Genomic DNA, 24,710 nt, shown 5'->3' on the forward strand with positions numbered 1-24,710 from the left:
TCACTAAAACACCATTCCGACATTTTTAGCCATTGACGCTGTTGCTAGGATACAACCCCATAGCCCGCCCCTCTTCACCAGATCCTCATTTGATTGGTCCCGACCCGCAAAGCCGTCAAGTTGAGCCGCTGTCGCAAACCAGTCTCTGAGGGAAGAAGAGAGAGTGAACTCTAATCTGGATAAAACCAGTTGTCCAGAACTTCTTTTGCACTTGTATACCACGATACATAGAGAATCATGTAACGCAACTAACCAGGTGTTGTCGCCCACAAGGAACCTTTCAGGTAAGTTGTTTCTTTGCTTTACGGCAGCCTCTTTGCTAAGTCACTGTTAGCACAAGATGCTTTTACTGTATCAGGATGGACTCGTAATTGATTGGTAATTACCAGATACATTTCATGAGTTATTAAAGTGCAACATATAGTTTTTGGTAACACAAACACGTATGCGCATGATATGTCGAGCTGCAGCTCTTTCGTTAAACGTTATGTCCTCCGGACTAGACGGAGTTTTGCGCATTGATCGTTTGTTTACTTGTTAGCCAATGTCACTGCTCACTCATCTTACATCCTATCATGTAATAACGACGCCTTGAAGTCTAAGTATTCATGCCAGGAACACGATTTAGTGCTCATTTACCTTTAACATTAATGCAATCCCCACTCGGGCGTATTGTTTTCTTGATTTTTCCGGTGTTGCATTACAATCATATCTTATCTATGGTTCCAAATTCCGCTGGTCACTTGCTTATAACAGAAACTTTGCCCCACTGATCAATGCCTTGTAGTTGACAGAAAGCTGGTGAAGATGGTTCCTCCTTAACGAATGCGAGTCAAAGCCTTTTACTTTCTGTATGGCTTTTAAAGTAAATATCACTGAAGCAAGCTTGAATTCATCATCAAAATAAAGCAATGTGTCCTTCTGTCTTTCTGAAAGAAATCCACAAATATCAATAAGGTGTTCTTCTTACAGTCTCAAGGTTTCAATTTGGATTGCTGAAATCAGAGATACACACACACTTAAATCGGACCACTTTTTTGCCCAGAACCCTGAAACAGTTGTTTAAACATTTGGAACAGTGTCTCCTGGCTTGCCTCCATTATTATGTGCCTCACATTGTTGCATTCATGCCACTTGCAGCCATAACAAGACCTGCAGTAATAACAAGGTCTAGCATTGAGACTACTTCTCCAGTCTCTGTCACTATCATCTTCAGATTGAACTATGTGAAGTGATCAAGGAAGAAATAATTTTTGTCATCACCAAATAACTTTCTTTCTAGTCTTGCACACATTTTTTAAAACTAAACCTTGTTGTTTATTTGGTCATTCAAATTGGAATGTGATCTTTCTCTAGTATTGCTGTCAAGGTGTCTGGTCAGATCTCAAACATGGACAAGGAGTTGCAGAAAAGGTAAAAAAAAATCTTGATCGTTTTGTTTGCATTTGACAAAAATATATATTTGTTCTTAACTCTAATCTAATCTCGTCTTTCACTTCTATGACAGTGTGCCTGGTGATGGCAGTCCAGGAGGTGCTGAGCAGTCAAATACTGCTGATCAACAACAGGGATGTCCATCTGACTCACAAAATTTGGACATGGACTGTACAGTGGGGGGGAGCAGCCAAGATGAGTCAGCCTCTCAGACATCTATGGACTTGGGGGGTGGAATTGGACGTGATGAGAGGGGTAGTCCGACATACTTCCCCAGGAGTATCAGTTCTCCCGGGCCTGGTTTTAAACCTGGCTGCCGTGGTAGTCCAAAGAAGTGTGTGAATACAACAAGTGATGTGGAGATGCTGAGTCCCATCAGTCCCGTTGACAAGAACATGGTGTTCAATCACGAGACTGTTCAAGACTCTGTGGACAGTGGAGCTGCTGATGCTTCTCCCAGTTCTCAACAGCAGGCCGAACCGTCAGAATCTGGTCAGTCAACCAAAGATACACAGTGTCCTGTCAAAGCGCCACCAGGCAGCAGCCAGGCTGCAGAGTGCAGTAGCTCACTTGATATGAGCCATTCAGAGGCAACATCTGAAAGGTATGTGAGATACTGTTCTATCATGTTGTCTGCAGCTGCTAACAATGTAATAAATTGTGTTTTCTTCACATTGCAAACCATGGGGTGAAGGTGGCTTGGGACTCCTATAGATGATCTGAACCGAATGCCTCAGTGTGCCCCACCACTGTCTCACCTGAAAGTAGTGCCTCACCACACAATCACAGTCAGGGTGAGTCAACGGTGGTTTTCTGTCGCCCAAATCAGAGCAGGTCTGGACAGTTCTGTGCTAGACTTAAGGGTTGGTTATATCTGAAGGTGTGTTCTTCCACTGATAGATATGATAACAGATTAAATTGATCTTAAAATTCATTTTCCCGCAATCCTGTCTGAAAATAGTGTTGAGTGTTAACATTGGAAGTGGGGAAAACAAAGACTGCATTCAGAGGAGCGAAGTCCCACTATACCCACAGGGTCTCCTGTCAGACAGTGTCCTCCACATCCCAGAGGACTGCTGCCACAGCTGCTTCATGGCTGTTACTTTTTCCTCATATCTGGAGTCTTAACTATGGAGTCTCTGTCAGTTTAATAAGATCAGAGATACTGAGTTTTAATTGATCTTTCTAATTGCTGTTAAAATCAGTTGGTCAGTCAGCCGTCGAGTAAACAACTGTCTTTAATTGAACTTTTTTGTTTGCCACTTGGGGACCAGAGTGATGCAAAGTAAACTTTTGTGTGATGCATTTTATTTCATCAATTATGTTATGGTATCCTGGTAAATGGAAGAAATAATAAAGTTATTGAGAGATTTATTCATGCCATATACTCATTTTGGTCTAATTTTTGATACAGACAGATCTGCTCCGGGAGGACGAGAGGCCCGTTCCGCATCCCAGCAGGTTCAAGGATGCCTGGGATGATCAGTTTGTGAAGATGCCGTGCTCCGAGAAGAACGTGTTCCCCATAGAGGCTGAGGTACGACAGCATCATGTGAGGATCCCCATCTGTTCAAACACATTAGCAGGAGAATATTAGCAGAAGCCTAAGACAGTGATCTGAGAGAGGAAATATATGAGAGTAAGGACAGTGAGAAGGTGGCGAGGTGTGCTGTAGGAATGAGGGATCAGCTCAGGGATCACATGTTTGTTATTGTTATGGACAGACGAGGAGGTGGCTCCATGGACCATGATGTTTGCTGATGATTTAGTGGTCTGTAATAACGGTACATTTGAGTTGGGGGAAAAGCTCAGTGGTGAACTTATGCACTGGAGAAGAGAGGAATGAAGCGCTGTACAACCAACACTGAATACTTGTGTGTAAATGAGAGAAGCAGAGGTAGAAATTATAGAGTTGAAGCTGCTCAGGTGAGTGACCTGGAAGCACATTCACATGGCGAAGTTTGTTGATAAAGTTGGAGAGTTCAGACCTGGATGGCTTGTGCATAGCAGAGAACAGATCATCAACTGATCATCCATATTATTCAGAGAAATATTTTTGTTTCTGTCCCTTTCAGGAAGGAGCTTTGCAAAGTCGGTGGGATTTGATCCGCTCTTCTTTGCTGAAGGGTTTTACGAGTTCCTTGGATGTGAGGGTAAGAGGGATTCCGTGAGCATGGCTGGTTGGATTTCTCACTCAAATATATGTCCTAACAGGAGTGCCACATTTTCTTCTCTTCTTACGCACTTGCACAAACAACTGCAAGTATATATAGTTTTTTTAAAAAGTGAAACATCTGTAGTGAACAGCTGCTTAGAGCTTAGCTAAACTCAGTTTTTGTCGCTATGTCTTGAGTGTGTGCACATCAAATACTGACAGTTTTCCACGCTACTTTAAACAATATTCAAGCTTAAAAAATAAGTGCTAATGAACCAAAACGTGTTTTCCGCTCGCACTGGATGTTAGTATTGTATTTAATCCCAATAATGACCACTAGGTGGCAGGATTTACAACCTGAACCGCTTTTCATGGACACGCTGCTGGTCTGTTGGATTGAAAAGCAAATATGCTGCCAATCACTTTTTCTCATCCTTCGTTTTTCTAAACTGCCTTTCTGTGTCCCCCAAAATGTTATAATTTTATGGGATGATGTGAAAGTGGCATTCATTTAATTCTGTCCACAAATAAAATATGACATTTTCCCTTTGATTTGTTCATTGCAAAGTAGTGTTTTACTTAAATCGATTACATTTATGCATATATATATATATATATATATATATATATATATATATATATATATATATATATATATATATATATATATATTCATTTATTTTTAAGACGTGACCTGAACTGCCTTCAAGGATACACAACAGCTACCTTTGAATTTGAATATCTTGTGAAACAAGCACAGAGATGTTTTTGTAATCAAAATACCCTGCACTTCCTTCAGGATGCTATTTTGAGATACCATGCTCCACAAGCAAAGAAATGGGACTTCACTGCCCTGAACCTTCTCTTCACTGAGGTAAGCTCAACCGAAAATCTTTTCACGTCATTCCCATTACAATGTGAGAAAATATTTACCGCACAAACTCACAGACACACATGCTCAGACTGACACACCCAGTAAGCGCAGCGAGCATAGCAGCGGCAGATGTTTCAGGTGAGTCAGGGGATTGGCTCGCTTTCTTTTTGTCTCCCTGCTCTCTTCAAAACTCCTAAATGTTGTCTTGTGACAGGTTGCAACTGTCATCAGATACCTTTTGAGTTGAGAAAATGTTCTCTTGTGGGGTGATGACTGACATGTCCTCTGTTTTTGATCATTATTTTTTAAATTCTTGTCCATCAAAGTGGATCAGATATATATCGAATCCCTAAAGATGAGAAATAAGACCAGATGCGTTGAAGGCTTAATATGTTACTGGACTGTTGGATCCTTGATCAAGTAGATTCTTCAAGTAGGTTTCACATTCGGTTTGTGGAAACCACACCTGCATTATGTGCAAGTCCAGACTTCAGCAGGGAGGATGTTGCTGCGAGGTTTACCATTCCAACTTTCTCCGCCCCTCAAGTGTGAGATCAAAACCCGATCTTGGAAAATTTGGTGTCGATTGACGACCCTGGAAAGGGAAACCTATGAAGTGTGGCATCTGTGGTGGGACATTCAAGTTGAAGGTCAGGTTCATGTTTTAGCATTTGTGTGTGATTACTTAAACAGATAGCAGTTGATGCTTAATGTTCAGCATTGTTTGAACTTGAACAATTCTGATTCCTTGTTTTGAGTCTTGATTCAGATTATTTTAAGAGTAAGTGTCAAAAAAGTCTCAAGTTTTAAATGAAGCAGTTCACCAGTCCTAACTTTTCAAAACTTCACGATGAATTTATTACGTAGTTTAGAAATGTCAAATCTATGAACTTGAATATAAATATTATACATCTGCCCACTGGTAGAGTTTTCAAAATCAACCTTTGAATTCTTGCTTAATTTCTGATGATGCAGGCACTTCCGCCGATGGAGGAGCCTGTTGTAAAATATCAAACCAATAATAAGGACCAACCCACAACAGATTAGCAGCACGTACTGTATAAAAAAAAATCAGAAACATAGAAAAAAATTGAGCGAAATGACCATATCAGTGAGGGAATATGTTCTTGGAATGACATTAGGCTTTCAGGTTCCAGTACATGTTCAAAGGGAACCAGGAACTGAGTAGGATCTTTTTACCTCCAACTCTGGAATGTCACCAAACTTACATACATCTTCTATTCTGCTTGTGCCGCCAGTTCATCACAGGGCAACACACAAAAAAGTGTTTGTAGTGCTCAATTAACCTGAACATTTGGACTGTGGGAGGAAACTGGACAACCTGGAGAAGTCCATTTACTCACAGGGAGAAAGGCCACTAGTCCGACCCGGGAGTTGACCCTGCAGCCCTCTTGCTCCAAGGGGAATGTGGCCTAGAGGCCACATTATAAGCGGCCTAACCACTAGGCCGCTGTTAACTTCTGTTCATCACATCAAGTGGAATACGGTTTTGTTGAAGTGCTGTTTTCTCACTGAAATGATCATGAAGTCTTGGTCACATCCTACTGAAATGGGTTTCCTCAGATGACTGCCGTATCCCCAGAAAATAGCTTGAGAGGCTCACATTTTTTTTCTCCTCCAGGAGCCCTTGGAGCACTCTTTGTCTCTTCAAACTGAGGAAAATGATTAAAAAAAATAAAGATCAAGGGGTCATGAAATTAAATTGCACAGCGCAGGTTCACTGTGAATCAACAGGTTAACAGGTTAGCGTTGACCAATCCTATACAGGACATGTTTTTCAGTCACAGCTGCCTTTTGTGAAAAACCTTCTAACCAACTGATTATAATTTAATTTTAATGAATGACAGCTAATTTAGTGACTTTGCTCTTTGTCATTCATCACTTATTACTCAGCTTAATTTAATGCGCGCCTCAGTCCAAAGGGCCTTTTCAATATTTCCTTGGAGAATGGCGTCAGGCTTGATGGATCAATACCTGCCGGAGCCATTTCACTGTGCACTTTAATTAAAAAGTCCCATTAAATATGTCCCAAAGCTTTATAAGGAGAGTGACAAAGTGAAGCTGCGGTGTCCGCTCCTTTTTGGTCAGGACAACTGAAACTTTCTTATACTGTAGCGCAGGCCTGGCCAACCCGCAGCTCCCGAGCGGCATGTGGCTTTCACCAAATGAGTCACCAAACTGGCTGCAATATTGGTCAAGTTGCTGTTGAGATGATTGTTTATACAGGAAATAAGATGAAAAAGTAAGACATATTCTGGCAAAATATCAAAATATTGTTCAAAGACTTTGACTTGCATTTAATTTTGAAACATAAACAATAAACCTCACCGCACGTGCTCCAAAGCTTGGAGCACTCATTCAATGCCGATGTGAGTCGCGGTCCGCCATCAGATCCACGGTCAACACAATTTACATTACTTTGTTCGATGTTTCACTTTGTCATTCCCTAAACTAAACATATATCATGTGTTTCACCTATTATTCATTGTTGATCGTCGTGGAGTCTGTTTAATTCAGTGGAATGAAGATGAGACGCTCCAGTCTGCAGCGTTGCTCACACACACAGACTGCGGCCACATTATTGGTGCACGAGCCACGTAAAAATATATATGTATAAGTAAAATAAATTGCACACACATTTCTATCTACACTGCTTGATATTTCGAGGAGGATCATAGTAAAATTTATTAATTTAAAAAATACATGCACAAGAGACATACACCGGACATGAACCAGCAACCTTGTGACACACAGGGATGTGCTTTAACCGCTATACTGCCGCTAAGTCGTATGACCAGCTGTTCAGGTGAGCCTTATAGCCTTACATATTTGTAGGATGTGGCTCTTTTCAGCAACACAGTAAAACAATATGGCTCTTAGCCTCTGACTGGTTGGCCACCCCTGTTATAGCGTACTAAATTGAAACTGAATTTTGCCTTCCCTCAACTCTTAAGTTTAATTTTCATATCAAGCCTTCTAAGCAGAAGTTGCAGATGCTGATTCCGCTGCACACACTGAGGACGTTAATGTTTGAGATACAGAGTCAAGAGTCCGGAAGAATTACATGAGCATAATTACTGGCTAAAGAGATGCTTCTGACTGGCTAAATAGCTGAGAATGATCTCCGTATCCTCTGTTTGTCTACTGTAGCTGTGCACTGGGTTTCTTCTCTTCTGCAGCTCTACAATTAATCTGGCCACTACATTTCATTCCACCAGCTGGATTTATTTCTCTGTCTCTGTGATTGACAATATTCAGATCCTTCAACGCCGGCGAGGGAAAATAAAAAAAGTGGTCCAAATTAGGACTTGTCTATAAACTGTCTGTCTCTCCCGCCAAATGAAACTGTCAACTATGTCACTTTCTGTCTGAGAGCTCAGCACGAAACCTGCTCGGGAACGAGTCCAGCTGCTGTATCAGTGAGTTTTTGCGTCAGGGAACCACTGACAAAGATTTTGCATCACAAACTAAAAAGTGAATAAATAAATAAATAAATATCAAACGCGTGATGCTAACGCCCTAAAATGTCTCTCCAGAAGCCGAAGCGAAAGCTGAGCATTTATTGCTCTGCAGTGGACAGATTTGTTTATTGACTGTTCTGATTTATATTTGTGTATCCAAACTTGTGTGCTGGAGTTGAGAGGTCTGCATGTGTCGCTTTGGACCCATCATATTTCACCCCACAGCCACCCTACTATCCTCTATTAGTCCCACAGGAGCGTTTTATGATTCCTGCCAGGTCATTACTTCTGACAGCATTTAGTCAGAGCAGCTCTGCAGCCATATAAACGCCTCCGACCAAATCACCCAAAGACTTCCTGTGGAAATTGGAGCCACCCTGCCACTCCCTCCACAATTGGTCATTTGCATTTGCTCCAGAAGGCCCCATTTAATCAGCTCAAGCACTCTTGCTTACCTTGATGGAGGAAGGCAAGTGATTGATAACGGTGACATTCGAAGCCAATGGACTCGTAAGTGATTGCGTTGTAAATCTGGCTGTATGATGGAATAACTGGGTGTTTATTTTAGAGGGAATTGCAGATGGATGCTGAGGTAAGCTGAAGGCTGAGGTATGGATACTTTGGCTGTGCAGGCTCAGCCACAGATTGATGGGAACCTTTTCCTGTGGCTGGCAGTGTGTAGCATCGCTGCAGGATTTTCTCTTTATATAAGACACAATAGTGGAACTATTGACTTCTCCGACTCGCAGTTCATCTCAGAGCAAGAAACCGTCATTAATGGCCACAGTTTCATATGAGGGAGCGAACCGGCCGTATATGTGTTCTGTTATTAGGTTGTGAGCTCGTACTAGCTGTCAGACTTTTATTGGAAATTTTTCAGTTTCCGGGATGTTTCTCGTACGTTTCTGTGTGCCTTTGTGCTGCGTGTTATCGGTAGTCGACACCCAAGTTGTTTGTTGACTGTACTTTAGCTCGGCTTTAGTTTAGCTCTCTTTAGTTCTATTTCTGAGCACTTTTTTACCTTTTTGATGGACTGGTGGGAACGGATTTAAGAATGCATTTACATGAGGTAAACGTGAAATAATGGCCGCTCACCTGTACACCCGCCAGGATCACGTGTCCCACTTGGTTATCTTGTTTCATAGTCAGTGATCAAAATATCAATGTAATTGTGTAATAGTTCGGAGTCTGAATTCGCTGTTGAATCTCAGAATTAAAGCTAGCATTATGTGACGTTGATCTATGAATTTCATAACTCATTTTTACAACTCATTTTCCTGGAATTCCAGGGTTTCCGCTACATGTAAGCGGTTGTTTAAATGAGAGCCGCCACGCCTTCAGAAAAATGGTCACTATTAAAGATGAAATCTCAAGAGATCCTAAGTATTAAAACAAAGTGGAAACATCGAAACAAGTGGATAACACATCACAGTGGTCACATGATTATGGCAGTTATTAATGGAAAAATCCTGAAAGAAACCTTTTAATGACTGATCCTTTGCTCGCGGAACTCAAATGGTGCATTCCAACTGGACATATGAAGAGATGGACCGCTGCCGATTGGAGAGAGATGAAAGCCGAAGCTTTCTTATCTGCTTCCTTGTTTCTCTATCACTTCTTGACTGGCAGCCTTCTCTTCCATGTTTCAAAAAAGTCCTGGCTGAGACCCTGCAGATTGACGGCACAAAGTGTGAATTCTGGGATTGAAGTCACTTTAAAGTGAATGACACAGTTCTGAGGTTAACTGTGAGAATTTGTGCTCAGTTTTGACTTTCAAGTGAAAGTCAGAATTCTGAGATTAAAATGAGGATTTTTGCTAAAATAAAAAATCAAATTCTACCAACCTTTATTTTGGGATCATATTTGTAAACTACTCAGCCGCACTGAGGCAAAATAAAACCCAGTCTGACATCACGTCATGTTCTACAGAGTTGTCCTCGCACATTGTTATTTTGCACTTCAAGAGCTCTTATTACACTAACCTTATTTAAAGTGTAATACTTGAGTAACTGATCTTCGGCAGGAAATTGTTTAGTATCTTAACTGTGACTGGAATTAGAGACCTCTAACAAGATGTTGTTTTTCTCTAGCACATGGAGCTTTCAGAGGCGAAACACCATTTAGAAGTTGTGCTTCCAAAAATGGTGGAACTGGCACTCAGTGCCCCGACCCTCTGCACCAAGGTGAGTCTCTTTTTTTTTTTAACTGCCACCAGGAAAATGTTTTTTTTTTTAGAAATATTTTGAATTGTGTAACTAATAAAGGCAGTCCAATGTAATCTAACCCAATTCAATAAACCACAAAGCTACTGAGTGTATTGTGTGTCAGACTGGATGGAGCATCCATTGGACTCACTTATTGAAACATTATAAACTACATAAATGTAGCCAGCGTCTGATGTTTTGTTGCCAGCGTAGGGTCAGTTTATAATTTCCAAAAGCTAAAATACAGACTTTGAGATGAGCCTAAAATTGATTGCTGTGTTTCTTCAGAGACAGCGCACGTGCTGCAGCCTGCATGGTTGCCGCACGTGCCTTTAAATCACCTTGTAAAATCCCTAAAATCATGCCCTAGTCCTTAATAAGGAACAATTTTGGAAACCTTTCAAGCACTGCCTTGTTAGAAAAAGGTCTGAATCTCACAGCTCATGTGAAGCACTTCTTCAATTTGGGATATTCCTCTTACTTTTTCACTCCACTAACCCAGGGCTGGTCATACAGCTAAAATCCCCTCTTCTCTATTGACTTACCGCTTGTCAAATCCTGTTGTAAAATACAGTAAGAAATGTATTTTGGGTAATGTGGTTTCATTCCTGACAGGATCGATGGAACTGATGGAGCCTTTTAAATGTCAAAGTCATCAGTCTAAATAAAAACTCTGAGTTTGGTATTTATCTAATATAGTTATGTGACTCGGTGCAGCTTTCATTCTATTCAGTTTCCTACATTTTAATGGTTAGATGTCACAGGATTTCTCTGTGAGCTTGGACCACTGAAAGCATCACCAGTTGCAGACAGGCAATGCAGCTTTCGGACTCCCTGTGTGTGGTATTGCAGTAAGAAGCGTAATATTTGAGTGTGTGTGTTATTAGCACAGGTATTGATCTGCTAACTGGGCAGCCTTGGGAGGCTCTTTAGCTCTAATCACTGAGGATGGATGAGACCCGTGTGTCTGACAGAGTGAACCAGTAGGAGCGCAAGAAAACCAGGACCTTAATTACTGCCCCCCATTTACTTAATGGAAGCCGCCCTGCCTCTTCTGCTCGCTGGATTGCTAAACCAATTATCTATCACCATTAGCCTTCAGAGCCGAAGAAGCACCCGCGTAACCTTGTGTGGTTTTCTGATGCGTCTCCCTGAGTTTGCATATTTCCCAGTCTAATCTGCGGTATTTATTTGCCACCGCTTCTTTGCTTTGCTCCACTCATTCTTAATGATGTTGTCCTTTATTTCCCTCTTTAGCCAATTCCGCTACTTAAGTCGAGGACGAATCACTCTCTGACGCTGTCTCAGGAGCAAATCGCCTGTCTGCTGGCCAATGCCTTCTTCTGCACATTCCCGAAACGCAACTCCCGTAAGACGGAGTACAGTAACTTTCCTGAAATCAACTTTTGCAGGTAAAGACAATCTCTTGTTCAGTTAGCGTCACAACATATCCCATCATGATATCAACTCACAGTATGATGATTTTTGTTTTTTTCCTCAGTTAAGTGGTGAAAAAATATTAACCAATACGGCATCAGATTTTACTGGTCGATTAAGTATTGCCGATAAACCACTAAATTACTGATAATATATGAATAACAACAGAACCACATTTTTAAATGCAATTCTTTTTTAATTCATTAATTCATTTAAAAAAAAAATATTATCAGTATTTTACGATTGTTAACAAAAAGTATGTTAAATAACTCCTTAAAAATAACAAATATCCTTAAAAATGATCATAATAATTCAGCTAGAATTTAGAAAATGTGTTGCTACTAAATAAGACAACTTGGAGGGCATCCATGTTTGATGTGTTGCTCAGTTGCTTTCACCACATGAGAACAGATTTGAAAAACTAACTCATCCACGTTGGTTTTGTCGGTTTGAAGCCAAAATGTTCTCACACCGGAGTCTTTTTCTTCCCTTTATATCTACAGCATTGTCATGTGTTTCTCCTCTCGAGTTTCGCAACAAGCTGGCTGCTGCTTTAACTCTGATTTCATCATGAGAGGACTGACTGACATGACAGACAGGACTGTTCAGTTTGTCCATTGCATGTGCTGGAGATGCATCTAAGATTGATGCGGAGTGAGTCCTCCTGTCAGCGGGCGAAAACAGGCTGCAACAGGAGACAGGAAATCAAACAAGCCATAATGCACAAAGTAATTAATGAAGGCCTACAAAATGACTGCGTTCATTTTTTTTTATTGTTCAAGTGTTGCCGAGATGCCACATACGGCCCTTTGCCCTGATTTATGTAGCCTCATGAGGTCAGAGCGCTACTGCAACTACAACAAACTTATTTTTTGTCATTCATTAGTAATTTAATTCTTAATGTAATTAGTCTAATAGCTATTTTTTATTCATTATTTTTTTCATGAGAAATGAATATCTAAAAAAACTGAGTATATATTTCATGTGTTTATTTTCCTTCCTTCAAAGCTATTAGTAAATTTGTCAAAATGTTAAATTATATCAGATTCTTCTAATAAGCAATGCTCATTTTCACTAAAAACCTTTCGCCTCAATATATATATATATAAAATATCCAAGTTCTGTTTCCAAAATATTCACACTTCAAAAGAATTTCTACTCTTCATGGTTTATTTTGAGATTAAAATGTATTTACATAAAACATAATAATTCTAATATAATAATTAATAATATAGTATAATTGAAGAATTTTTTAAAGTTAATGTCATGGCATACATTTTGAAATCCACATTTTCTCCTTTTTTTCTAATGAATTAGTGACAATTTAAATTAATTACGTACATGCTGGGTCACATTCTACAGTAGTGAAAACATAGCTTGTTTTTCTCTGTAATCTCTGAATCCTGGACCCAGACCGCACACGTACACGCACAGCAACTGCTGAGTCTTTTCTCTCTCCAACTGTCTCACCGCTGTCTCTACTAAGTCTGAGGTCGAGCGCATCTGTCACATTTTATTAAGAAACATCTTTATTCCAAGGTGTCCACGAGCCACAGTAGTCTGTTTAATCCACTCATCTGCTTGTTGTCTTGACTGTAGCTGACTTGAATAAGGTGATTAGATGACTCCTTACCAAACAGAATTCTGGTGTTACAGGCGTTAGATGTACAACAGAGTTAATCAAAACGTACAGCTGAAAAATCCTCAGCAAAACTTTCAACTTGTTTTTGCAAAGTCATGCATTTGTGAGGCAATTCTTTTTTGTTCTTAAATTTTAGAGGTTATAACAAGATAGATTTGCAGTGATACTGCAGCGCTAATGTGTTTCTTGGCAGCACTCTGTGTCGGCAACCGGCCATTTTTAGCCTTGCTGTGAAGGGTATTAATGAAAAAACCATATATGAAGTGTTCTTTGTAATAAACAGTAGGGCTGTGTTGCAACATTTTTAACAATTTCCTCTGTGAATGATAGATTTACCCTATCTAATTTGATTTTAATAACCCATATACATGTATATCTGCTGTTGGCGGTGAGTAAAAACATTGCAACATGTTGACCATGTCTAGGTCCTTTACCTTTTCAAACATTGATTTATCTGAATCCTAATATCATTTTAGCAATTTGTCGCATGTCTCGTCAATCTCTACCTTATTTTGGAATGTGGAGCAGAACAGGCAGTGTAATAACGTAAGCATTGATTCCAGTTGCTGGGCAGGCAGTTTGTGAGCCATGTCAGGGCTCGGTCGCAGACGCTTGCTCCTGCTTTCACTATCAGCATTTCTGCCCACAGCAAAATACAGGAATTAGCCTCTGATTTTTGGAGTAGATGAGACAAGACATGACGACCAGCGCAGTCTAAAACAGGCAGCCGATCGTTACCGGCCCTCCCTTCTCCCTGTAATTGAGGGAGTGTCTGTCACTTTACTTATCGGCTACAGTAGCGCTCTGTCTTGGACAAGCAGAGCTGCAAGCAATCTGCTGATTGCTGTTTTGGCAGAACTGTCGAGGTTTGTCCTCTCTGCAGTGATGGATAGATTTGAGAGGGAGGAAGGAAGGCAGAGACCGATCTCTTTTGCTGGTACTGCTGTCCCTGCTCCAGGAGGAATTTAGACCACTCGTACAGTTCAGACAACAGTGGAAGTAGGTTATTAAGACCTTCATCTGCTTTTGTCTTGGTATAAACATGTGGTAATGAAGTAAAAGTTCAGGTATATAAAACATGATCAGGGGATCGCATGTATTTTTTTAATAATCTCTTTAGTGCCTTTTTGATGCTGCTGTAGGCAACCCAAAATTTTGTGTGAAATGAGGCTAAATAACACTTAAATGTATATCTTACGTTCATCAAATAGGCATATTTGTCAGGCACAATGTTCATTCATACTATAGCTTATTGTCTTGTCAAGGTCGCGGGGCTGGAGCTTATTTGCATGCTAGTTATGTATCACAGTATATTAGGGTAACCACAAATGGTTCACAATAAGATTTGGTGACTGGATTAACTCAAACCGACAGTTTTTTAAAAATTAAAGAACGCAATACACTTGTGACAATAATGGGATATGGGTATATGGGATATGGAATGTTGACAGTCAGTGATCAGTACTGAGCCCAAACAGTATTTTGTATCGTAGCTTCCTTTGTCTTTGTCTTTGTAATATGTGACCAACTGACACTCAACTGCTCATCTGGGGACATCATTAATGGTGCCACTAATAATTCTAATTCTCTCATTGGTGTCTTCAGCCACCTCTGTCAGACCCGCCGTCTCGGCTGAGCAGTGTAAACCAGGCTACTCGCTCTCAGAACAGACTCCTTTCTACTCTGTCAAACCTGACCTTATTTTTAACACAAACTGACACCGTTGCCCCAAAACCTCTTGTCGTTTTTATGTTGAGGTGAAATTGAGTTTGGTGTAAAAGCCCCTGGCTGCTACTCCTGGATGAGATATAAGCACATTCATTTGGTTGATACATACGCATTTTTGTTTTCTAGGTTGTTCGAGGGAAGTACATCAAGAAAAATTGAGAAGTTGAAGACACTATTCTGCTACTTCAGAAGAGTGACAGCGACGAGTAAGTCTTCTATAGAAGCACCGTCATTTTACGTCACGTAACCGGCTCAGTGTTCATTTTGGTTCTCTTTTTTTCAGAACCAAAGGGACTTGTGACGTTCACCAGACAATCTTCGCTCCATTCTCCAGACTGGCCGAAGTATGCGTTTTATTTATTGCTTTTTCTTTTTGCATTCTGTGGGCAATAATGGGATGAGATGATTTTCAATTGCTTTCCATTTATGCATTTATTTTCAATGAAATTAAAGTATAGGGGAATCTGAGAATAATATTTTTACCTCTAAGTTTATGTGTATATTTAAGATTCAAAATGGATGTTTTACATTTCAGCTCACAAGCTACAATCACCAAATTACATATCACGTGTGATGGAACGATTGAGGACGATGGCTACGGAATGCTGCAGGTAATTACCAGTTTTACTGCACTACAATTTTCTCATGTACACTAACAAACTGACAGTAGGTAGAAAATACTGGTGCCCATGTGCCCTGAGGGAGAGGTAGCTTTAAGCTAATATTCAAGCAGCAAACCTGTATATAACATTTTATCTTTGTCATTAAACTGGTTTATTTACCTTAAAAATAAAGAAAAAAACAAAGTTTGTTGGTTGAGCTGGTTAATAGGTTTGCAGATGATTATAATCTGCAAAAACTATGTCTTTTATTGAAAGCCTTCCCAATAGTGAACATGCCTGTTTACTTTTCTAAATTAGCAAGTCAATTTCAACTTCCATTTTTCTTTGCGAAACCAGCCGTGTTAATCACAGGTCACCTTTAGGGTGGGCTGAGAGGAGGCGAGAGATGTTCTGCTGGGAAGTGTTTTCAAAGTTTCTAAGTGATTACAGATGTTGCAAATGCTTATTCAAAGAAGAGAAATGGTCCTTGCTCTTCATTATTTGGGATTTTGCTTCAATAATTTGATTCATTGTCATTTAACTTGAGTTTTCCTTGACTTAATGAGCTAAAGAAGCGTTTTTGGTTAAGTCATGCTTGAGGCAAACCCGGAAACAGAATGCATCTAACACACCTGATCAAGAGACAAATCACCAAATTTCTTTCACTATATTTTTCCGGGACTAGTCTGACACAGTCAGTGAAAATTCGACACCTGACAAAATCTGAATGTGGTGATTATAAGGCTTAGTTATCTTCATCTTAAGGATTAATCTGTGTGTATAAATCGCTTTACCTTTTCAAGACATACACCCTTTTCCTCCACTGAGGCAGTAAAATGCTTGCTTCGGAGTTGCTTAGAGGTTTGTTTTCGTTCTTCTGTTGACAGTTGATGTATCCACATGAGTAGCTCAGAAAGGCAGGGGGGTACGGGATGGATGGCCCTGGGGTGTGGGGTTGGATGTAAAAAAATGACAAGGGTGAGCCATCTCAGCGGGGTGATCCAGTGGGTCCAGAGTCATCAACAGGCTGGGCACTAGATGTTTGGATAGGGCAGAGTGGGCTGTCATTCTGTCAGGAGGTGAGCTTGAAAGGCAAGGGGGGGTCGAACCAGCAAAGGAGGGGGGGGACTTGATAAGACCGGGCTTGCAAGCATAAACATATGCACATACAAACACGTTTGCTGCCACACAGATTGACGTGGCTGTGGGCCAGTGAGCAGAACCCTCACCCCAGACTGACGGTTTAAATAGCAGCACAGCGATGGAGTCGACCGTCCTTTTATCCATGCCACAACAATAAAAAGATGGCTGACATTGAACTGCAATGTTACATTTTAATTCTTCTTTGTATATTTAACGATACCCCCCAAATAATCAATTTCATGGATTTCCGATGTAAATATTGCAATGCATTTCCTCAGAAATATTATAGAACCTGAAACATCAAAATATTTGCGATCTATCATGTATGGCCTTGGCACACGTGTCACTTTTCAGTTGTAATAAGGAGGTGAAAACAACTCCCAAGACTTCATAGTCAAGTTGATCTACTCATCTGTGGGTTTCTGGTATCTTTTTGTTTGATGTTACCAGAAATTGACTTCTTGTATGTTTACATGACCAAACTAATGCTCACTCACCTCCATATCTAATCTTATGACTCACCTATTCAATGTTGCATGACCCCCACCATAAAGTCATTTTTAAATTGCATTAATTAAATGACTTTGTAGTGTTCCTTGGAAGCCTTAAAAGCCAACTCTAAACAAAACATGATATGATTAGAAACTTTGACATAAGGTGCACTTTGGGTTAAGCCTGGAACTCTTTGTTTTCTAGGTTGACTTTGCAAACAGATATGTAGGTGGAGGGGTCACAGGCAATGGTCTTGTCCAGGAAGAAATCAGGTTCATCATAAACCCTGAGCTCATCGTCTCACGCCTTTTCACGGAAGCCCTTGAACCCAACGAATGCCTCATCATCACAGGTACTGGCCTTTCATGACTCTTAAACACGAGATGTGTTCATGCAATGGAGCTGGTTTTGCATCACACCTCCTGTGTATGGCAGTGACAAAGGTCAAAAGGTCACCCAACAAGCGTTATGGATGGCCACTGTGGCCGTAACATATTTTAGCGTGACATGTCCTGCAGTCACATGCTGTTCCGTTGCCAGCTTTTAATGTTTACGATTTCATCAATTATTTAAAAAAACAAATATGACTTAACGTGTCGATTGACCCTCTAATGAAATACCACAGCAGGCCATACAGTGGCGCCGTATTGTCTTCCAAACCTTCATATTTTCCAAGTCACCTTCACTTGTAAGTGGCAGTCCTCCTCCCTGCATCTCGTCATCTTGCCTTCCTCCCCCTTTCCCTCCGCCTCCTCTCCACTTAACTTTATTACATTTGGACAGAAAAGAATTTATTACCCAACTAAGGTCGTCGCTCCACTAATGGAATGGACCAGTGACGCCATAGATTCATTAAAATCCGGCAATATTCTTTGCACGAAGTCTTGGCCCTGCAAGTCTGCTTTGTATTTCTTTCATTTTTTTCCCCTCATGTTTTGTTGAGTCGGGTCGTTCTTGGCCGGATCAAGTGTTGCGACGTGGGTCTCCAGTGCGGTGGTATCGGTTAGGTGGGCGTTGTCAGACCGGATGGTAGGAGCCCTAGATGTAATCTAATGATGGAATCTTGTTTGCCAGGATGATGTCGTGGGTGGTTGCCCGGATAAAAGGATCAAGGTGAAGGAGAAATCCATCATACGGGTTGCTGCGTTGTAGGAACCACTTTATCTGACTAGCTGGGGCAGCTGCCAAAAGTACCTCTTCAGCCTGTTGGACCGTCATTGCGCTCAAATAAATAAAGCATGACAATAAAGGTTAGCATTGTGGCGTGGTCCATCATGGTCCATCCAATCCAGGACCCGGCTCCTTTCTTCACGATATGGTTTAGTTCAAACTAAATGTCTTCCATTTGTACAGTTTTTTCCCCATTACGGCCGAAAGCTTTTCATTTCTAACCCGAAAGTAGATTACGTTTTAGATTAATGGGCTTTATTTATGGCGATCCAATACTAGCTGATACTGTGCACTCACATCAGGAGCCTAAAAGCACTTAATTTGATTTAACAAATAAGACGCTGAAACAGATTTAGACCCACTGCGTGCTCTGACTTACAAATGCTGACTTTCTTTGTTTTTCGTCTTTCTCGCTGTGAAGGTGCTGAACAGTACAGTAAATATACCGGCTATTCTGACGGTTACAAATGGAAGGAAAGCTACAACGATGAGACTCCCAGGTAAAGTCTTACAGTTTACAGAGTTTAGTCCTCATTTTCCATGGAGTCATCAGCTTCTGCTTTTGTTTTACATCCAGGGACGACTGGCAAAGACGGTGTGTGGAGATTGTCGCCATCGATGCTCTTAAATACCGACACTTCTCTGAGCAGTTCTTCCCTGAGAAGATGACCAGAGAACTCAACAAGGTGATGCCCTTTTTGAAAATGAAAATAAACAGAGGGGGAGAGAGAGTGAATAAATCAATGAGGAAGTATTGGATTATGGGGTTGGTTTTTAAACGCTGAACTCTGACATATTGTTCAGAGACTCCTCTGATGGTTTAAATTAAATACTCAGTGAACTGTGCTCTCATTGTATTTTGCTTAAGGCTATCGACTTAAAGATCAGATATTTATGAAAATAGTTTAGTTCACTTGGCATTTGTTGTTATCTCATCATTGCGTATTGCTAAAATTGTTCAAGAGAAATTAGAATAAAGGGAGGGAACACACAAAAAATCTAGAAATATTTTGGTAACACTTCTGATTGGGAAACGCATATTAGCTGTTAATAAACGAATTACTTGTTTTTTACGGTTAATATTTGGTAATTACGGTGTTGTTTAGGGTGAACTTTTGTTGACTATTCCAGGGTAAAATCACTATTCACATCAATACACATATGAATAAGTAGTTTATTTAGTGTAATAAATTAATTGTAAAATAAAAACAGGGCAAATTAGACAACATTCGTGAACTATACTCTATAATATGTATTATAAGTTTTATTTAAATAATAAATAGTTTTTAAATATATGTGTAATGTAGTCCACTCATGAACATGGATGTATAGTTTTGTTGTATGTTCTACTATGTAAATCTAACTATTTTAACTCTCTTATTCCTGCCTGTGCTCAGGCCTACTGTGGTTTCTCCCGAAGTGGCATCAAATCTGAACACTTGTCTGCAATCGCGACAGGCAACTGGGGCTGTGGAGCGTTTGGCGGAGACACACGACTGAAAGGTATGATGGCTGCCATCACAAATGCCTTGTGAAGACATGCCGTCTAGCTTCTGATCACTTGTAAAGCCACCGTCCTGCTGATGATGCGACCAGGATTTTAACCCACTGAATGGAACCCTGGAGTTCCTGCTTACTCTCCAGTCACTACCCACAAACGCCCTCCCACCCCCTTTGAAACAGTCTGGTCAATTAGCGGCTCTCCCTGGGTGTCACTCTCCGGATTCTTCCCTCACTGTATTGATCAGCTGACACACATTTATGTTTTCCATTAAAAGGCCGATTGATTACAAGGACGGGACTCTATAAATCCAAGGTCCCCAGTGCGTTATCAAACAAAATCACTCTTCATAAGCAGCAGTTTTTGCCGCTCCCTGGTGAACCCGCGCTAAGTACGTCATACGTCAAACACATACCATGAAAAGTATATTTTTGGTTTATTTGTATATTGCATCTTGTCTGCAAAGCAAATAGAGAACATCTCTGGTTATTAATGCTACTACAGTCACTGAGTGCACAAATTGATTGATTGATTGTCATGCTGTAATTTTCATAGTATCATGTAAATAACTATTATTATAAGTAACTTAGTGACTCCGGAAAAATACTAGATACCTCAAATAGCAATTCTGCGTACAATCCCCAGAGCTCCAACAAGCCTCGCAAGATTTCCGACTTTCAATTGATGGCTTAGTTCTAAGCCTCCATTAATCTAAAATGTTATACCCATTTGGTTAAATATTTAAATGTCTTAAGCACTTCATGATTGAGAGCTGGATATGAAATATGTCGATCTAATTGTCGATCGTTCGCTCCCTTAATACGCCTGTCATTTCAGCCGCATTTTACTAGGAGCCGTATCGCCTCCTGCTTCTTATAGCTGTCCTGATGTTCACCTCACGTTTTCATCCTGAAACAAAGCCGTAGTTCTGGTACAGCTTGTGCCGTGTGTAAGTGATGCCTGCTTTTGACTCATGGCAGCCTTGTTCTTTCTCGCTCAGCGCTGATTCAGTTGATGGCAGCGGCGGAGGCGGGCAGGGATGTGGCGTACTTCACGTTTGGCGAGTGGTCGCTTATGAGGGATGTTCACCAAATGCACACTTTTCTCACAGAGAACCAAGTCACAGTGGGTAAGAATAAAGTCAACATGACTGACGGTGGTTAAAGATTATGTCTGTGCCAATGCCTTGTATATAAATATATATGAAAGTACACGGCCTTTTGCCTATATTCCTGCGGCCCTCATGAAGTCAGAGTGAACTTATTTTTGTTTTGTTTTTTAATCATTATTAGTATCTTTATTATTTTTGAGAAGTTTAATTCCCTTTCTGAATTTTATTGTTTTACTGAGTAATGCTCATTTTCACAGCATTTTTGTCCCTCAAAATAAATAGAAATGTGTCATATTTACATGTGTTACCCAAAATTCTGTTGCCAAGAAGCTACTCCACTACCACTTTCATAATTTATATTGAAAATCTTTGAATGAAATGAAACAATATATAATCAAATAGCATATTTTAAGCATATAAATGCACTTGAACTTTCCGTAATTTTATAAAAAGAGTGACCCCCCCAGAAATGGCCCACCCTCGGTGCACTGAACATTTGTTTAGAATTTCAGCTATATGTATTCATAGTGGTTCATAACAGTGTTGCCAGATGTAAATTAGCATCGTATTGTAACGATCATTTGGCCCTCTCTATGATGTATAAGTAATATTACGCCCGTCTAACCACAGCTGTTAAACGCAGTGTGTGTACATTTTTCATTTTTCAAATTTGGCTGTAACGCATCACTAGACTTGTTATTGCTGCTATTTCACCCCAAAATCCTTCACGTCCAGCCTGGCAACACTGTCCTTGCAAGTTTTACCCGCACTTTCGTGTTTTGCATCTGCTTATAGTAACAAGCTAAAGTAACTAGCCTCAGCTGTTGTTGAAAGCATGTGAGGAAGCGATGTCACTTCAAGGATGCTCATTAACATGTCAACCAGGAAGTGACATCATTCCAGTCAATTAAAAAGTAAAAAAAAAACAAACAAAAAAAAACATCTCCCTATCTGCATTATGGGATGTTGACACTATCAACCAGCGGCACAGTAATGCAATGCTGCATATGAATGTTGTTATTCCCCCTGTACAACCGTCTGAGTGGATTACAGGCTGGTGTGACCCCTGCACCTCCCCCTCTTTCCTTTTCTTACTGACATTTATTGAGGTCTTTCAGACAAATCCCCCTCCAGCCATCCATTTCTATAAGCGCAGCTTTTGTGTGCGTATGTTTGTTTCATAAACAATCCTGTCTTCTACGTCTCCTTTTACAATGTTGTGCCTCTTTGTTTAATCACATTGTAGTCATTGCACCCCTGGTCTCCTTCTTACAGGACGGCTCTACTACCTTCTCAATCAGTACTACAGTATGGTTTGTAAGAACTGCCGCTCATCGAAGCCCGGCGTCAGCCTCTATTCTTTCATCTACGGGAGTTTCTCCGACCCGGTGTCCTCGGGCAAGGCCGGGAACTCTGTGATGTCACCTGCAGCCTCAGAAGGTCATTAACAAGAAGCAGGGACCCCGAAAAGACCTCCCTCCAGGGTTAGACTCACGAGTATGGTCTCTCACACATCCTTCGAAGTTGGTTCAACTAGACAAACACACCTTTGCCTTCCTAATGCTTGAGGTTCTGGGAGTGTGATGTTCATAGCAATAGTTAAATCCTGGTTGCTGTCTGGCCTTTTTTTGATCGAAAAGTGACTTCTATAATTTTGACCTTAGATATTTGTGGCCAAAACAATAATCGTGTGCATGTTTGTTTGAACTGAGTTCAGTCTATCATATACAGTCTGTGAGGACGGAGGAGTCGCCGGCCTATAGTCTATGCATGGTTAACATTTATCACACACTGTGTCAAATAGGTGCTGCTCATTTATCGTTTTTATTTGCTGCTCTTCTTCTAGACTTGCACAGAGTCAACCATCTGTGGTGAGAAATCATCTCAGAAGTTATTTATCCACCTATAAATGATGGCAGTGCTTAAGAGTTGAGAAGATAGAGAAATAGTAAGAAGCAGATTATCCCTGCAATTACTCCTAAAAGTACAGGAGTACAAATGTCCCTTATTGAAACAGAAGCCTGACTCTGTACTGCATTGTATTGCACTCCAGTTTTTTGTTGTACTGTTTATATCAATAATTCTTAATTAAAAATGTTAAAATAAACGTTTTATTGAATGAAAACAGCAGCTGTTGAGGTGTTTTCCAGGCTTGTCCGGACGGGAGGTGACCACAGGTCGCACCCGGGTGGAGGTAAGGAAGTCTATCTGCACACTGGCTGGGGAACTTCAGAAAAGATGGCAGAATAAAGTGGCTAATAAGAGAGTAAGTAATAAGAGTTTTTTTGGCGGGGCGGGGGGAGTCTTTCATCTGACCAGACAATACTTGTAGCGGACCAGACAGTAGGATATTGGGTTGGTAGGAGGGTCGTGGGTTCAACAACTGTACGTTTTTAGACCGTGGGAGGAAATCTGAGTTTGTTCCAGGCACTCCAGTTTCCTCCCACTGTGCAAAATGTACAAAAGTGAATTCCAAATGGGGGACTAAGTGGAATGAGATGAATAATTTTTTGCCCAATTACGTCTGCCTCTCTTCACCATAACACCATGACAGATTCACACATTGTCCAAAAACAATCACGGGCAAATTTGCCTTCCCATCCCTTTTCTTTATCAGTTGTTCCCCTTTTGGACATTTCTTAACTTATTTTGAAGTTTTTTTTTAACTCTGCCTCACAACAGTGGAGAGTTACTATAGATTCAAAGCATCAAAACTAGATCAAAAACATGCATTTCAGACTTGTGTGGGTCACATTATATCATATAATGGGCTGTATTTGGCCCCCAGGTCGTGAGTTTGACCCTCTAATGTCTAACTATAGATGTAGCATTAGCATACGTAATGTCCTGTAGTTCAACTTAACCTAGTTTTACTTGTTCTCTGGAAGAAAACCCTTTAGCTATACTGCATTAATAGTTAACTCTGAGCTGCTGGATGAGTTAACCCCAACAATGTGTCACAAGCCTGTATCACTTAAACCCAAATGAAAAGCCGAGTGGCCGTTCCTGCAGCGGCACCCGCGTCGTGTATATTCTCCCACGTTGAATTATTCATATATCAATAAGAAGTGGCGGCTTCTCGTTCCTGCGCGGCACTTTAAATCTGTCTTGGCATCACATTTGAGGTAATAAAATCATACATTATTTAATGATTGATTTTGGTAATCACCTGTGTAACCATCGAGGAAATTGAATTTCGCCTTCAAACAAGCTTTATCAGATGGCTCGCGGCTCCGAAATGACCCACTGACGTGGAATTCCATAAAGTGTGTCCTGCTTTGTCATGCTAAGTGGATTACATGCTATCTGCTTCTCCCCATCGCTGCACTGAGCCCAACCTACCTGAGTCCACTTGAATTTTTCAAGAATTTTTGCTAGAAATGAATAAAAATAGCAGCTTGATTTTATGTCATGAACATGGCTTTAAAAAAAATTCAAGTCCTCCTCGCACGCCTGGGTCAGTTTTGTTTCCACGTGGTGATGAAATGATTCTTAACTGGATGTAATCGAGGAGCGAGGTCGAGGTGTTGCCCGGCGGCGCAGGTCTTTTCGTCGATGAACACTATTAATAAAATGCCACGAAGAAAATGGTCTTCGCTCCATCTTTGTCAAGCAAAAGAGTCACAACAACAAAATGGCATTTCAGTTCATAATTGCCTGACCCTGCCTTCCCCTGGTCACCTAGGAAACGGCTCACAACAACAAAAGTGCTCTTGTGTTTTGGAGGATTGCTGA

General features: G+C 40.6%; 1 protein-coding gene across 2 annotated transcripts; it reads left to right on the forward strand.

Annotated features, from left to right (window-relative positions):
- The first annotated feature begins 124 nt into the window (after positions 1 to 124).
- Positions 125 to 23,319, forward strand: parga (poly (ADP-ribose) glycohydrolase a). Of its 2 annotated transcripts, none has more exons than XM_053876018.1 (18): positions 125 to 284; positions 1,357 to 1,413; positions 1,508 to 2,038; positions 2,129 to 2,228; positions 2,849 to 2,986; positions 3,510 to 3,587; positions 4,389 to 4,463; positions 10,036 to 10,128; positions 11,407 to 11,561; positions 15,083 to 15,162; positions 15,240 to 15,300; positions 15,492 to 15,567; positions 17,398 to 17,545; positions 18,785 to 18,863; positions 18,941 to 19,049; positions 19,761 to 19,866; positions 20,865 to 20,993; positions 22,251 to 23,319. In XM_053876018.1, the coding sequence occupies exons 2-18, from the start codon at positions 1,391 to 1,393 to the stop codon at positions 22,421 to 22,423; spliced, it is 2,154 nt and encodes a 717-aa protein (XP_053731993.1). In that variant the 5' UTR covers positions 125 to 284; positions 1,357 to 1,390; the 3' UTR covers positions 22,424 to 23,319. The 2 variants fall into 2 exon arrangements, with proteins under 2 accessions (XP_053731993.1, XP_053731994.1); XM_053876019.1 differs by having other exon boundaries at positions 2,849 to 2,971; positions 22,251 to 23,316.
- Positions 23,320 to 24,710: the final 1,391 nt, after the last annotated feature.

The sequence above is a fragment of the Synchiropus splendidus genome, chromosome 9 (genome assembly GCF_027744825.2).
Source record: "Synchiropus splendidus isolate RoL2022-P1 chromosome 9, RoL_Sspl_1.0, whole genome shotgun sequence".
Taxonomy (NCBI): domain Eukaryota; kingdom Metazoa; phylum Chordata; class Actinopteri; order Syngnathiformes; family Callionymidae; genus Synchiropus; species Synchiropus splendidus.